At 45.8% G+C, this 13,309-nt stretch overlaps 1 protein-coding gene across 2 annotated transcripts in view; it reads right to left on the bottom strand.

Annotated features, from left to right (window-relative positions):
- ARIH1 (ariadne RBR E3 ubiquitin protein ligase 1) overlaps positions 1-12,579 on the bottom strand; it is a 67,117-nt gene extending 54,538 nt beyond the window's left edge. For both annotated transcript variants that reach the window (XM_068958075.1, XM_068958074.1), the window contains exon 1: positions 12,145-12,579. In XM_068958075.1, coding sequence (XP_068814176.1) covers positions 12,145-12,519 — 375 coding nt within the window. In that variant the 5' untranslated portion in view covers positions 12,520-12,579. The remainder of the gene's footprint in view (positions 1-12,144) is intronic.
- Positions 12,580-13,309: the final 730 nt, after the last annotated feature.

Consider the following 13,309-nt stretch of genomic DNA (forward strand, 5'->3'; position numbering starts at 1 on the left):
TATGCCTTAGCCTGCAATTCCTAGTCAAAAAAAAAAAAAAAAAAAAGAAGTCTTAATACTTTTAAGAGAGATGGGCCCAGGAAATCATTGCCAATACAGCAATGTCTTGGGGATGTAATCTTTGGCAACGTCTTTATATTGGCAAAAGCCCCAGAGCAGATGTCATTATAGCTTATATCACTCCCCTGCAGAAAATAAGCTATACCTGCAAAAGCACTTTTTTTGCTGGCAGAAGCTGCATCTGCACTAGGAAAATCTGCCAACATCCTTTTTCTAGCAGAACTCCTCTTGCTCAGACCATTTCTAAATGATGACTTTGCAGTTTATTTACCATACTATGCTCATTTAATCTTGCTTCATTTCATAGCCAAAAAACAGAGCCCCAACAATGTACTATTTCATGAGCCAGGATTTCCACTATAAGGAGTAATTTTGCCCATTTACACCTCAAAACACATTTTCTTCTCTAAAGAGGCTGCACAAAAACCACCTTTGAAGAAAGGACATTCTGGAGGCCTTAAGAGCTTGGCAGCTCTCTTCTTTAAACAAAAATGTGAGTGAGGATGAACAAGATACACTTATGCTTATAATTGTAACTGCAGTCTCTAACTGCTGTAGATATTTTTAACCAACTACCTGAACTCACTTAAGTTGGAGAAAATGCTCTATTGGGATTCAGTACAGAAATAATGGAAAACAAGTTGTACAGCAGTTGGGGAGAACAGGAATGCCTTTCCAGCTTTTTCATGAGTTTCTCATTTAGGTGCTTTAAAGACTTGCCTTTATACAAACTTGCACTCATTTGATCAGAAGTAATTTTAAATCCGTTTAGTTAAACCATCAACCACGCGCAGACCCTCCAAAGCATCTTTCCCCCTTTTCATTAGATAACACAGAACGTACATAGCTGCGTAATTCTGTGTATGATAAACTGGGCAGTAGCTGACAGGGATACCCTTGTTTCTTCTCCATTAAGATACTGCTACCTATCATCAGACACCAGGCTTCTGCAGAGAAAAAAGAAAAAAAAACACCACCACACACACAACACACCTTATCAGTCCTTCTTTATAACCGATGTGAATGCTAGCAATACAAATAATTAAACTAATGACTAGCAGATAATTGAGTGCTCTGAGAAGACTTGCATTCAGGCTCTTCCAAACCACAGCGCTGGCCCGCTGCCTGCTGAGGTACCCTGGAAAGTGATAGCAGGACAGCAGTCAGAGGGAGGTACACCCTGACATATGATGAGAGAGATCCCAAACATCTCCTTCCAGATAGCTTCAGTATCAGTTCCCAAGCATCCCTGAAACAACTCAAGTCTTCACGCTGCATTTGCGCTTAAGAAGTCACCTTCTGTTTGTGTGAAGGCTGCGAGGCCACTGAAGGATCCCTAAGAAACACCAAGCAAAACCTGGCAACGGCCAACGCCAACAGCTACGTGCTCCAGCGAGCCACACAGAAAGCTACCACAAGGAACTGTCATTTAAGCCATACCAGCGCTAAAACCATTACACTTCAGAAAGTTCTTCTTACCACTCATGCACAGAGCGCACATCACCTCAACTTAAAAAAAATAAAAGATGGAAAAGTGGCTTGAAAAGGGTAACCCAGGAAGAAGATTACTGAAGCAAAAAAGTAGATGATGAGAGACTCAGAAATTAAGGAAGAAAGCTAGCCAAGAAGCAAATATTGTACCTGTTTCTATAAACAACTCTGAACCTATTTCTAATACCACAGTACAAAACTCCCAGTGGAAGGGAAGGTATTTCACATTTCTAAACGCAATAGTTCAAGATCTACGTCACGTTATACATGGATTCTTTACTAAGGCTGTCCTGTATAACTACACCTGCATTTACTGTCAACTGTCTTTGTCCAAGATGGCAAAAATATAGCAGAGTCATCTCAAGTACTAATTTTGCCTGCTTTTAGCAATACAAATAAGGAAATTTCAAGCACATCATTTTACCACGTACAGATGTAAACATGAAAAGGCTTACATACGCTCATTACAACACGTGCTAGTGCATATATAACACACTTATGAATCAAGGGGGAGGAAAAAAAATCAATTTGCCCATACAGCCTTTCAGTTGTCACAGAAGTATCATTAGTGACCAAAACAAAGACGTCAGACATGTTTGCTCATCAGCTCTTCAGAATTTTTTACCTAAGTTTCTGTATGCATACCAAGTGGGATATTAACCCTCAAAACCTTTCACAACAATGAAGAAACTTCACATTCACAGCATCTATTGGGTTAATTTATACAGGTATACAGGAACGCAGAATGTGAACCCGCATTCCTCATTTTTAAAAAGAGACTTTGAGCTTACTAGCGCTTGTTAGAGCTCCAAGAAGAGAAATGAAGTTGTCAATCCAATGCCAAGTGTTCCTCTTACCAACTTTATTAAAAAAAAAAAAAAAATGCTGTTCAGTCTAGTTTTAAAGTATATTGATCTGTCATTTCTGAGCACCTATTCTGGAGTCTAACCTCATCAGGCCTTGGGTGTTTTGTGGACCAGTTTGAGGCTTTTCCTTAGGCGAGAACCTCGAGACATGGATCTCCCACATATGCTCCCTCTTCCTAGAAAGGGTCCTCAACTCCTCATCTTTCCAGAGCGCTCCTTCCAGCTCTCTATTTCTCAGATCCCAGAGCCTGAATGGGATGTAGATTACTAAGAGTTAACTTACTCTTCCCACATAGAAAAGCACATTGCAAGGAAGACTGTTTACTCATGCGAATTCTCCTGTTTTCCCCTAATCCCTCTCCACATCGGTATTCGCCAGACAAAAGAATGCCGATTGCGCTCGTACTCTGTTACACAAGAGCCATGCAATCCAAAGTTACCTACTGTGGAGGAGATCAAAGTTTTGAACAAGCACCCAGAGCCCTTTCAAAAGTTAAATATGCACCCATAAACACACACGCACTCAAAATGGGCCACAAAAATTATGTCTTCAGGTATAGTTACATTTCTTTTGCTGACAGTGCACAGTTCAGCAACTCAACCACCATCACGTCTGGCAAATGGAGCAAAGCAACTGTTTGCAGAGTCAACAGTGAACTGACTGATAAGAGTTGGGAAGAGGAGGCACATTTAATCAGACAGTTCACTGATCCCATTCACTGCTTGGCCCTGCAAACAGCTGTACCAGTGCCATGAGGGAATGTCTAAGCCAAGAGCAACATATGTAAGCACACATGTAACCAAGCCCCTTTTTTAGGTTGCAAGAAAAGGAGGGTATCTTTAAAGCACTGCACCTCCAGAAGCGTTACTCAGGATGACCATCAGATACTCGAAGACACTCAAACCTCCCGAACTGTCTTGAGGTCATTAGGCTTCCCTTGCGGTTTCACTTGAAGCACTATCAACAACTGCCCATAGTGTCTTAGTTTGGTGCTCAGAAAACTGAAGAGAAAAATCTAAGAGGAAGTCATTCAGGGTGAAAGACTCCTTTACTACGCAGTGACTGTTTCACCACCTTCCCCACACCCATCAAAGAGGTGGAGGAATAGCAAAGTCAAGCCGGCCCTTCTGTGATTTTTATATAACGGAGCTGTTCAAACACCAGCTACTTCCTCTGCGGCTCTAAAAAAGTTTTGCTGAAGTAAACAGGTCAAACGCACTTTGCCGGAGTAGTACACTCGCATAACATACCCAACACAGTCCTTCAGAGGTTGACCTAGCTTCCTAGTATCAGCTGTGAAACAGAAACCTTTAGAACTACTTAAAATACTTATTTCTTTATGCTGGAAGAAAGCCTCTTAATGCATTCACCTTAACAGAAGAAAGAGTAGACAAGTTTAAAAATTCTTGACGGCATACCCCCAAGAGTTAGTTATTTTGCCAGCTGGCTATTTTCAGGTGCAGTTATATTGATTCTCTTCTAGTTTTACGTTTTTACTGGGCATTCTCCACCTCAAGAGGATTTTACTTTGCTCAAGCAGAATCCTTCTTAGCAGTAACTTCTACTCTATCCTGCTTAGCTGCTGAAAAACAAGGTTAAGAGCCTACGTCCCTTACCTGGTGAAGCAACACACAAAACAGTATTCCGTCATGCACAGACGGTTTCTTTAGAGTGCTGTAAAGGCAGCAACCAACTCATCAAGCTTTTAGTGTCCACGTTGGAGATGACCTCCCTACAGCTCCCAAATTTCTCAAATCACAAAGCAGTCAGAACTACTACTTCTGTGAATTAACATGCCCCCTCTCCACATGGAAAGGTACATTTGCGACGTCCCTGACCTTGGAGGGTACCTCGGCCCAGGAAGCCCAGGCAGAGAATTTAGTAAGTCATAAGAAAGAGCTCTTCCCTTTTCCACTTTAACCTTTACATTTCAGCCAGAAGTAACGTTACCAGAAGGCCCGTTTTTGAAGCAAAATGGCCAAGACGAGATCCTCACATTGCTTGCCTCAGGCTCTCCCTTTCCCTGGGATTCTGACATGCCACACCACATCCCAGGACATAAAAGCTTTAACTGGGGCAGATATAAATTCAAGAAAGTCTCACAAAATGCTGAGAGGTAGGAACTTACCATGCCAGCATGAACAAGCGCGTACCAGCTAGAAAGCACTAGTAGTTCCAGAAGAGACCAAGAAGCAGAGCTGTAGGTGGGCACGTAGGCTACCGCCCAGTTACTGCCAGATTATAGCCTCTTGCTCACAGGGCTCTCATTTGTTCCACTATCCAGCAGCAGTATTTGTTTTTCACCACCTTATCCAACGTATCTGCAGAGGACTTGCTGTCACACCAACGTGCCAGATCCCAGCAACAAAGACAAGATATACGCCACAACATGGCCGGGCAGAAGGAGCACGTGCAGCTTAAGCTGTCTGGGGTCCAAGGGGTGCACATCAAAAGGGTACATCTGTATCTCCCGAGCTAGCTCTTTCAGAGCGAGTTGTTTTTGTTCCCCCTCCTCACTAGACAGTGGCAATACCTACCAGCCAGGACCCCCATCAGCTCTCAAATGCCACCCTAAACAGTTTGCAAAACGGTTAGCGCTGCCAGAAGACGTCATGATTCCCAACATGCTTTCACAAGGCAGGCCAAGGTTTCCAGAAGCAGGTATCTAAGCTATGACATGAAGAAGCAAATTTTTTCAGAAAAATATTTAAATGGCTTATTAGCTTCATCCTTGTTCTGAATGATTTAGATACTGTTGAAAGTATCTGTGTAAGACTTTGAATTTGAAATTATTTCTGACATTAGCAAAAGTTCTCAGTTCTCTAAAAATAGGCAAAAGACTTAGTGCAGATAGTTGCTTGAACCACTGCAGTCACATAACACTCAAATACACTTACCACAATGAGCTATTCTGAATACCAAAAATAATTACTCAGCATACTAAGCCATGAAAACAAGGGACTTCATTTGAAAGGGTGTCTGTAGCTATATAGACATTTCAAATTCTAAAAGGCTGACTTATGAAGTACAAACACTACTGAACTTAGCTATGTATGAAACTAAACTACTTATGAAGCCTTGAACGGCAGTTTTCAAAGCATTCCTGTAAGCAGTATTTCCATCACAGCTCAAGATCAAAAGCTAAAACATGGCAAGCCAAGGGATCACAGATGGGCCAGAAACTCGAGGTTCTCAACATTCCCAAATGAAAAACCTAGAATGGTGAAGATTTAAATATTAGTAGAGTTTTCATTACCAAATTACAAACTACATTTTTTTGCTCCTGCCCAAACAGAACCAGCTACTTCCTCTCCACGCTGGAACCTCCTGCACTGAGATCCCACAAGAGCTACACGGTCCTTTTTCAAACACACAGACATCTGTATTCTGGGCTGCATTCAAATGCACCATTTGGAATTACTCAATCTCTACAAACCCTACAAGCCTGTTTTACAATAAACGAGGCTGCGATAGTCTTGCAAATGCAGAAGCTACTGAATGACTTTCTATAGATATTCAATACTATTGAATTTCATACACTCCAAAGCCTCCAAGCCTTCCTCACCTCATGCCCAATAATACAATGTGGCCAAACACAAACATGAGAAAACACCTCGTGCAATATTTTTATTTTTTCCCTCTAACTCAAAGGGGAAAAGAAGTCCCCAGGCCTGGAAGTACAACCCTGAATAAACGCCTTGCTGACTGACCACACAGACAGCGCATTCACCCGTTACGGTTACCTCTCAGAGAAAGCGACAGCTCTATTGACAAATTAAGGATTCTTTTCCCAGCTATCAACAGTTGGCAACAATCTTCTTTTAAGTGAAGGAACGAGCAGTTATATTCTCTAGAAAAAAGGCTCTTAGAAATGATTCCGGTATGAAAAACTTGACTCACTATTGTAACACGAGCACAGTTCAAAGTTGAATGATCACTTCCTTCAACTGCTCCACCACATCTGACACCAGATAGTGTTGAACAGTCTCTTTGTTTGGTTTATCTCATTCACGGAATAATTGAGAAGAGAGCTTGTTTTCAAAATTGAAAAAAAAACCAAAAATCCACAACAGGTGGCAAGGAAACTTGAGGGAGGTACTGTATAAGGAGCTACTTTTAATTTACGAGTTAATGGTGTCACTTCAAACAAATACTGACGCGTCTCACTTTTAATCCCAAGAAGCAGGAGACTGTCATAGTGAGACGCTGCATCATGCTCCTGAACTCAACCTTGCTTGCCAAACAGCACTAAGCAAAAACATGAAATAATTCTGAACAAACGCAGGGGCTGACGCTACACTTCCTACACTTCCATACTACGTTACGGAAATGCAAAAAGCATCAGAAGCTTATTTTTATTTCCTATCACATAGTTTAACTCATGCAAGTTTAAAAACTGAAGAGTCAGAAGCTGGGATGCGTATGAAAGTACAAACTACAGTTTCATTTTTCATCTTGCTTTCAGCCTACCAGGTTATACCCAGAAACAGCTATCGTTTCACATCAAGCACCATGAAAGTTACCATTTCAATTCTGACTTCTCAATGGCACACCAGAGCCATCAAGTCACAGTAGAAGCAACGCTTCCACTTTGCATGGCAAGTTTGGTTCCTAATAACTAAAATTAAACCCACAGGAAATGCCAATAACTGCATCTACAATTCTTTTTCTTCCCCTTTTAAAAAGGGATTTTTAACACTTATATAAACAAATACTTAAGAGTAGCGTTTTCAGTTTCACTTTGAGACATTCCCAACACGCTCCAGTCCCCATCCACATCAAGAAAGTTCATCAAGAGAAGGTTGCTCGTTGTGATTTTTGTAAAATTGCGTCAGGGCAAAAGAAACCGGCATTAATTTTTACTCATGGCCAGCCACAAGATTTACATTTGGCCTAACAGAAACGGAAATCTAAAGCACTAAGCAAATGAGTCATTAAAGCATGAAGTCTAGGTTACTCCAGAGACTTGCACAGACTTACACACTTTTCTACCTTGTAGCTGTGTAATTTATAATAATTATCACAAAATTTTCTACTATATTCAGAATGACACGTCTTGGCAGCCAGCGAACAGATACAATGTCATTTCCAAAAAGCTGCAGAGGGGTCACATATAACAGATCTCAGGAATACTTTGTCACAGTGAAGCTTACTCTACTCCTTGGAAATCTTAAGTGCATTCCTGCTATAATGAAACACCTTATAAATACCATATGACTGAAACGCAAAGTTTTACAAAGCATTTCCTCCCAGCATCACAACATTTAGAACCCAACAGCATTTTATTGTAAAATAACCAACCGTAGACTAAGCGAAGTTAGAGGGTTGCAAATGCACCTCGTACAGGCAGCGCAAGAAGTATCAGCCTGAAGTGCCTACTCCTACAGACTCCTACCTAATGCTTGTCAAGCAGCTTCAAGTACTCAGAGTTTTCAAGATGTCATCTCTAACATTAAATACAGTTTTAAGCACAAGGCTGTACGATAGCAGTAATTACTGTTGCTTGCTGGCAAGCCGTTCCTATTTTGGACAACATATTTTGAACGTATCGCCAAGAGCACTGAATTATACCACCAGCGGGAAAATTTCATAAGTTATGCCTGGGAATCAGTACTTTTTGTTCTAACAAGTAAAGCCGCTGTTTAGTAGGACCACTTTTTCCAAGCAACAATAGATTCACGCTTGCTGTAACAGAGCTCTATTTAATGGCAGAGCAGCATTCTGGGGAATATTTGCGCTGCCTCAATTGCGACGGCCTCTCGAAAAAGCTGCTCCTCGACAAATTTAACAAACGCGGCATTGTAACTTAGGAGTGGCCTGGGCTTTTGCCTTACTTTAACATCAAAGTTTTTATCCAGTAAGGTCCTGATCTTACTTTTACAGAAGTCATCCAGATTTATCACCTACACGAGGAAACAAATATTCAGTACAAACGTTCAGATACTGCACACTCTCTGTTCTGCCCTTAAGAACCTTATTTTAAAGCCTGTGGTTAACAGAAAAGGGGTTTTTTTGCACTAGACAAAGTTCTGTTGGATCTGGTGACTCCAGCTCCTTCCAAAGGAAACACATTTGAAGTCTGACATCCTCCCAAGCATCTAGTGTGGGCCAGTCAGGACACCCAGCAACTTCCAGGGACCTGCTTCCTGCTGGAGGGTGGAAAAAAAAAAAGACAATTCTGCTCTACTCCCCTTTCTGTGTTTTTGTTTTAAACATGGGTCTTGAGCAATTTTTGCCATATCAACCTGACATGCATCCCGATGTTTTCGGCACCTTTACCAGTTACAAAGTCCAGACAGAACAAATATGGTCAGTGACATCACAATGATATCACTCAGACGCTCCAGAAAAGGTGACCAAAAAGGGGAAACAAACCCAATCCAGAAATACTGCAATCACACAAACTGGCAACAAAGCAAGGAGAAAATTGAACTGAGCAAGTCCAGGGACACAGATCATCAGGTGCTCTATTCAGAGTAGGAATAAACATGCTATTCTAAACATTTTCAAGTTTATTTTCAGAAATCTGGAGCAAAGATATAAATAGTAATCTGCTATAAAGGGGGAGGGCAGGTAAAAACTTATTCGGACAATCCTTCTTCCTGAAGCTCCGAGAGGAAGAGTACAGTGAAGTACTGTGGGAAAATACCTTTCAAATAAGAAAATCTTTTGTTTAATGCCACCTCTCAGACATCTACCTCTACGTCTACATTTTCACAGCTGTTCTGCAAGTGATTCTCCAAGAAAAACATGCAAGAGATCTGCCTGTTCACTTTGACGGCTAAAATTCGAAATAACCTGCCGAATAAATCTCTATGCCACGAAACTAGAGTGACATAATGGAAGGGACACTCTGATCTAAGGTTGGGTTTAAAAGTCTCAGCCAGTCATCAGCACAAGGTTAAGGGGCTTATTTTTGCTTTTGGGGGGGAGAAGGGGAATTCTTGTTGTGTGGCGCAGAGTCAAATCAGATTATCAGCATAAATGCTAACTAGTCTGCAAAATCATCATTAAGCACCTGAAATCCTGCTTACGCTCAGGCAAGTCCGCAGAGACACTGAACGCAAAATATTCTGAACGTTTGAGCCATCCTGAAACCTCCTTAGTTCACTGTAAGTTTAGTGGTCTTAGAAGGCCGAGTGACCAAAAAGCAGCAGTACTAAGCAGTCATCTTCAAGAGCACATTACACTCTACCAGCACAAATTATACACGCAGCGGCCAACAAATCTGTCACAAGATAGCTACTATTTCAGCAAGATCTTCATCAGATTAAATCCCTGTCTTAAGGGGTTTTTCATATACATGCATACACAGTTGGTATTTGGAAACGACTAAAAGGATGGGAAAGTAAATTTAATTCGCTCTCTTCAGCTAACGCTATCAGCTAATAAACTGCTATTCAAACACAGTCTTTTAATATAGACTAAGGCCCAACTCCCTACGTACAGGAGTTATATCAGCCACGTCTCATCTCCACGCAGATGTTCTGTTGTTTACTGATACCTTTTCCTTTCATTGCAAGTGCAAAGATGATTAGCTTGAAAAACAAAATCATATTTATACTTATTTCAGATCAGAAATTGGTGCCTTCGCTGATGAGAGAGAGGGCAGAAGACTTGCAGCCAACCTTTTCAGGTATAGAGCACTTCTGCATCGCAACTTCACTAAGTTATCAAGCACTATAAACTGGGACTGCAACCATTATCATTTGACACCAAGATCTGAATTTCGATACACAGAGACCAAAACCCTTTAGGACTAGGCTGGAACAAGTGAATCACAGGCCTGCAACCAAGGATCTGCAGCAGGATCCTGAGCCAATGCGACTCCAGAAAAGGTTTAGCGAACCAGAAAAGTGGCAGCAGCAATCCTGGTTGGGCGCCAAAGCAGGAAATAAACAGTACAGAGCCCTGGAAGCTTTCACCACAAGCAACAGAAGTGAGGATGAGCAAATACTGAAGCATCAGCTGAATTAAGCTCACTCACCTCTGAACAGACTAGAAAACTAATAGCAGTAAGCTGGCCTTTAAAAGCAATTCAAGACAACTGAATGTTTTTCTACCTTCTTCTGACATATTCTACTACTTAAGCTGATTTTAGCTCGTGAGCTTATTCATTACTACTCTCAACATAAACTGGTTTTCTGTACTCTTCTCTCTTAAACTAGGAGTAATAACTGCAAATCTACTGCTAATAACTAAGGTGTAACTAACATCCACTGCTGGCTGTTGTGCGTAGGCAGTCTGCAATTCTCCTGCGGATCCCAATGAAATCGGGATCCCCATCACAGGGTCAGGCCTTCTGCAGTTACCCCAGGTACAAGAAAGGGAGCAGAGTCCTCTACCTTTATTGGCCTTTGTCCACTGTTTCTGCTGCTCTCAAGCGCACAAGTTGCACGGCTCGAGGGCAGTGTAAGAGAAGAAAAACACGTGGACAAGAAACCAGGACCTCAGCTACGAAATTACTTCACAAAGAACAGGTAGGCGAATTCACCGTGTGGGCCAAGACTGGAAAAAACCACAAGCAGGAACATTCACTACTCCTCAATGGCAGGGACATTTCTACCAGTTTGCTTACAGAGAGATAAGACAAACGGTAGAATCTGCTCGATACAATCGGTAAGGGATGCGATTTTCACAGCCTCAGTCATTAAAGGCATACTTACCATTTTAACCACTATTTCAAAGAGTAAATACTTTAGGTTATGAAACATTTGCATGTCTAACTTCCCATTTGCATGTCTACTTGCCATTTGCTCCGCTATATTAGGCTCAATGACTAGCGACAAAGAAATATCCGTATTTAACGAAGAGACCCTCTTGAGCTGCGCTCTCTGGTAATGAGAAAGTTAGTTTAGACTCCTTTATTCAGCCTAACGTGTATGGTACTATTATTAAGGTTATTAATTTTATTTCGACTTCTGAAGTGTTGTTTACTAATTTACTAGATGAACGTTTAGGCAGTTGTTTGCATCAAGCATGTGAAGCAACATTTTAAAGCTGCGAATACAACCACTCTAGAGCGCACAATCTTAGGCAAAAGAGTACCCGCAACTAGCAAACAACTGATTTCTGGGCATTGCGTCCTCCCAAGATGTTACAATCTGTAGCTCTCCCCACGCTACCTCTGTGGGCCTACTGGAAGAGCAGAAGCACTTTCACTTATTAGCTGTGACTCTTAATACTGACTAAACTGGAACAAAAGAAAACCCATGCATGCGGGTCACCTGTAGAAGCAGCGAACGGCCTCAGAAACTTCGGGCAAGCTGGGACAAAACCTAGCCACAGACATTCAGGAAGGGATGTTAGACGGCTGGGCTGGCTTGAACGTTTTCCCAAAAGCAGGAGGGCCAGCACGTAAGACCGGAGCAGGGCCGTTTGAAGGCAGCGTTATCCTGCGCTCAGCTCGGCAGCTCCGTTTTCACAACGGCCCGCTTAAAAACGGCAAGGAAAGTTTGCGCTTTCCGAGGGGATCTCTGCATCCCTGCGGGTCGCCGCCGGAAAGAGCGGCGGCGCGGCCGGGCCCCGTCGGGAGGCGCCGCGGTTGTAGGGCGGCGGGCAGGCAGGCAGGCAGGAGAGGGCCAGGCGGCGGCGCCGCGGCCGGGGAGCGGGGCAGCCCCGAGCCGCCCCCCGCCGAAGGGCCCCGGAGCCGCGGGCCCGACCGGGCCGCCCCCCTCCCCTCCCCTCCCCTCCCCTCCGCCGGCTTCGCGGTTCCCGGTGCCGCACCTGGATGACCTCGTTGACCTCGCGGATGCACTCCACCATGTGCTGCAGGATCTGCTCGGCCGTCAGCACCTCGTAGCGGTAGTCCTCCTCCTGCTCGGGCCCGCCGCCGCCGCCGCCGCCGGGGCCCGGCCCGCCGCCCAGCCCGCCGCCGCCGCCGCCGCCGGGGCCCAGCCCGCCCGTCTCGCCGCCCAGCAGCCCGTCGCGCTCGCCGCCCACGCGCAGCCCGGGCTCCACCAGGTCCACCTCGCCCAGGTCCAGGTTGTCGTCGTCGGGCTCGTCCTCCTCCTCGTCCTCCTCGTCCTCCTCGGCGCCGCTGTCCTCGCTGCACTCCTCGTCCTCGTCGAACTCGTAGTTGTAGCCCTCGTCCGAGTCCATGGCGAGGCGGTGGTGGTGGTGGCGGCGGCGGCGGCGCGGCGGCTCCCGCCCCCCCGCCGGCGCCTGCCCGCCCGCCCGCCCCCGCGCTGCCCCGGCGCGGCCCGGCCCGGCCCGGCCCGGCGCGGCCGCTCGCTGCCCGCCGCCCCGCAGCGCCCGCCGCCGCCGAGCCAACAAAGGGACGCGGCGGACCCGCTCCGTCACCGCGCGCCGCGCACGCACGGCACGTCACGCCGCGGCGCGTCACGCGCCGCGGCGTGACGTGCCGCGCCTGCGCCGCCGCCGCCGCCATCTCCCCTCAGGCGCCGACGCCGGGGAGGGCCATCCGGAGTGCGCGCCACTCCCCCCCCCGACCCGACTCCATCTTGAGTGTGGCGCGGAGTGGGGGGGGGAGGCGGGCAGCGGCCATGTTGGGGATGGCGCGGGCATTGTGTGCGCCATGCTGCGTGCGGCCCTCCCCCGCCCCGGCGCCCGGTGTGCCGCCGGCCGGCCGGCCGCCTTTCCCCGGTTGCAGAACAGGCGGCCTCGCGTGACCCCGGCCGCGCCGGGCGGCACCTCCCTGCTTCAGCTTGGGGGCAGCGGGGATAAGCGCGGCCGGGTCTCGGCGGCTCCGTCGGGCTGGGCCCCCGCTCCTCGCTGGGCCGCGCAGCCCCGGGGAAGCTCCTCGCAGCGTAAGCGCTGTGCGAAGAGGCCGCGTCGTCGCTTATTCGGCGTTTAGGAGGGGGGCAGAGCGGGCCTCGCGGCCCTGCAAAAGCAGGCCTGGCTCTTGCGCGAGCGGCTGGGGCTGAGCCGG

The sequence above is a fragment of the Struthio camelus genome, chromosome 12, assembly GCF_040807025.1.
Source record: "Struthio camelus isolate bStrCam1 chromosome 12, bStrCam1.hap1, whole genome shotgun sequence".
Classification (NCBI taxonomy): domain Eukaryota; kingdom Metazoa; phylum Chordata; class Aves; order Struthioniformes; family Struthionidae; genus Struthio; species Struthio camelus.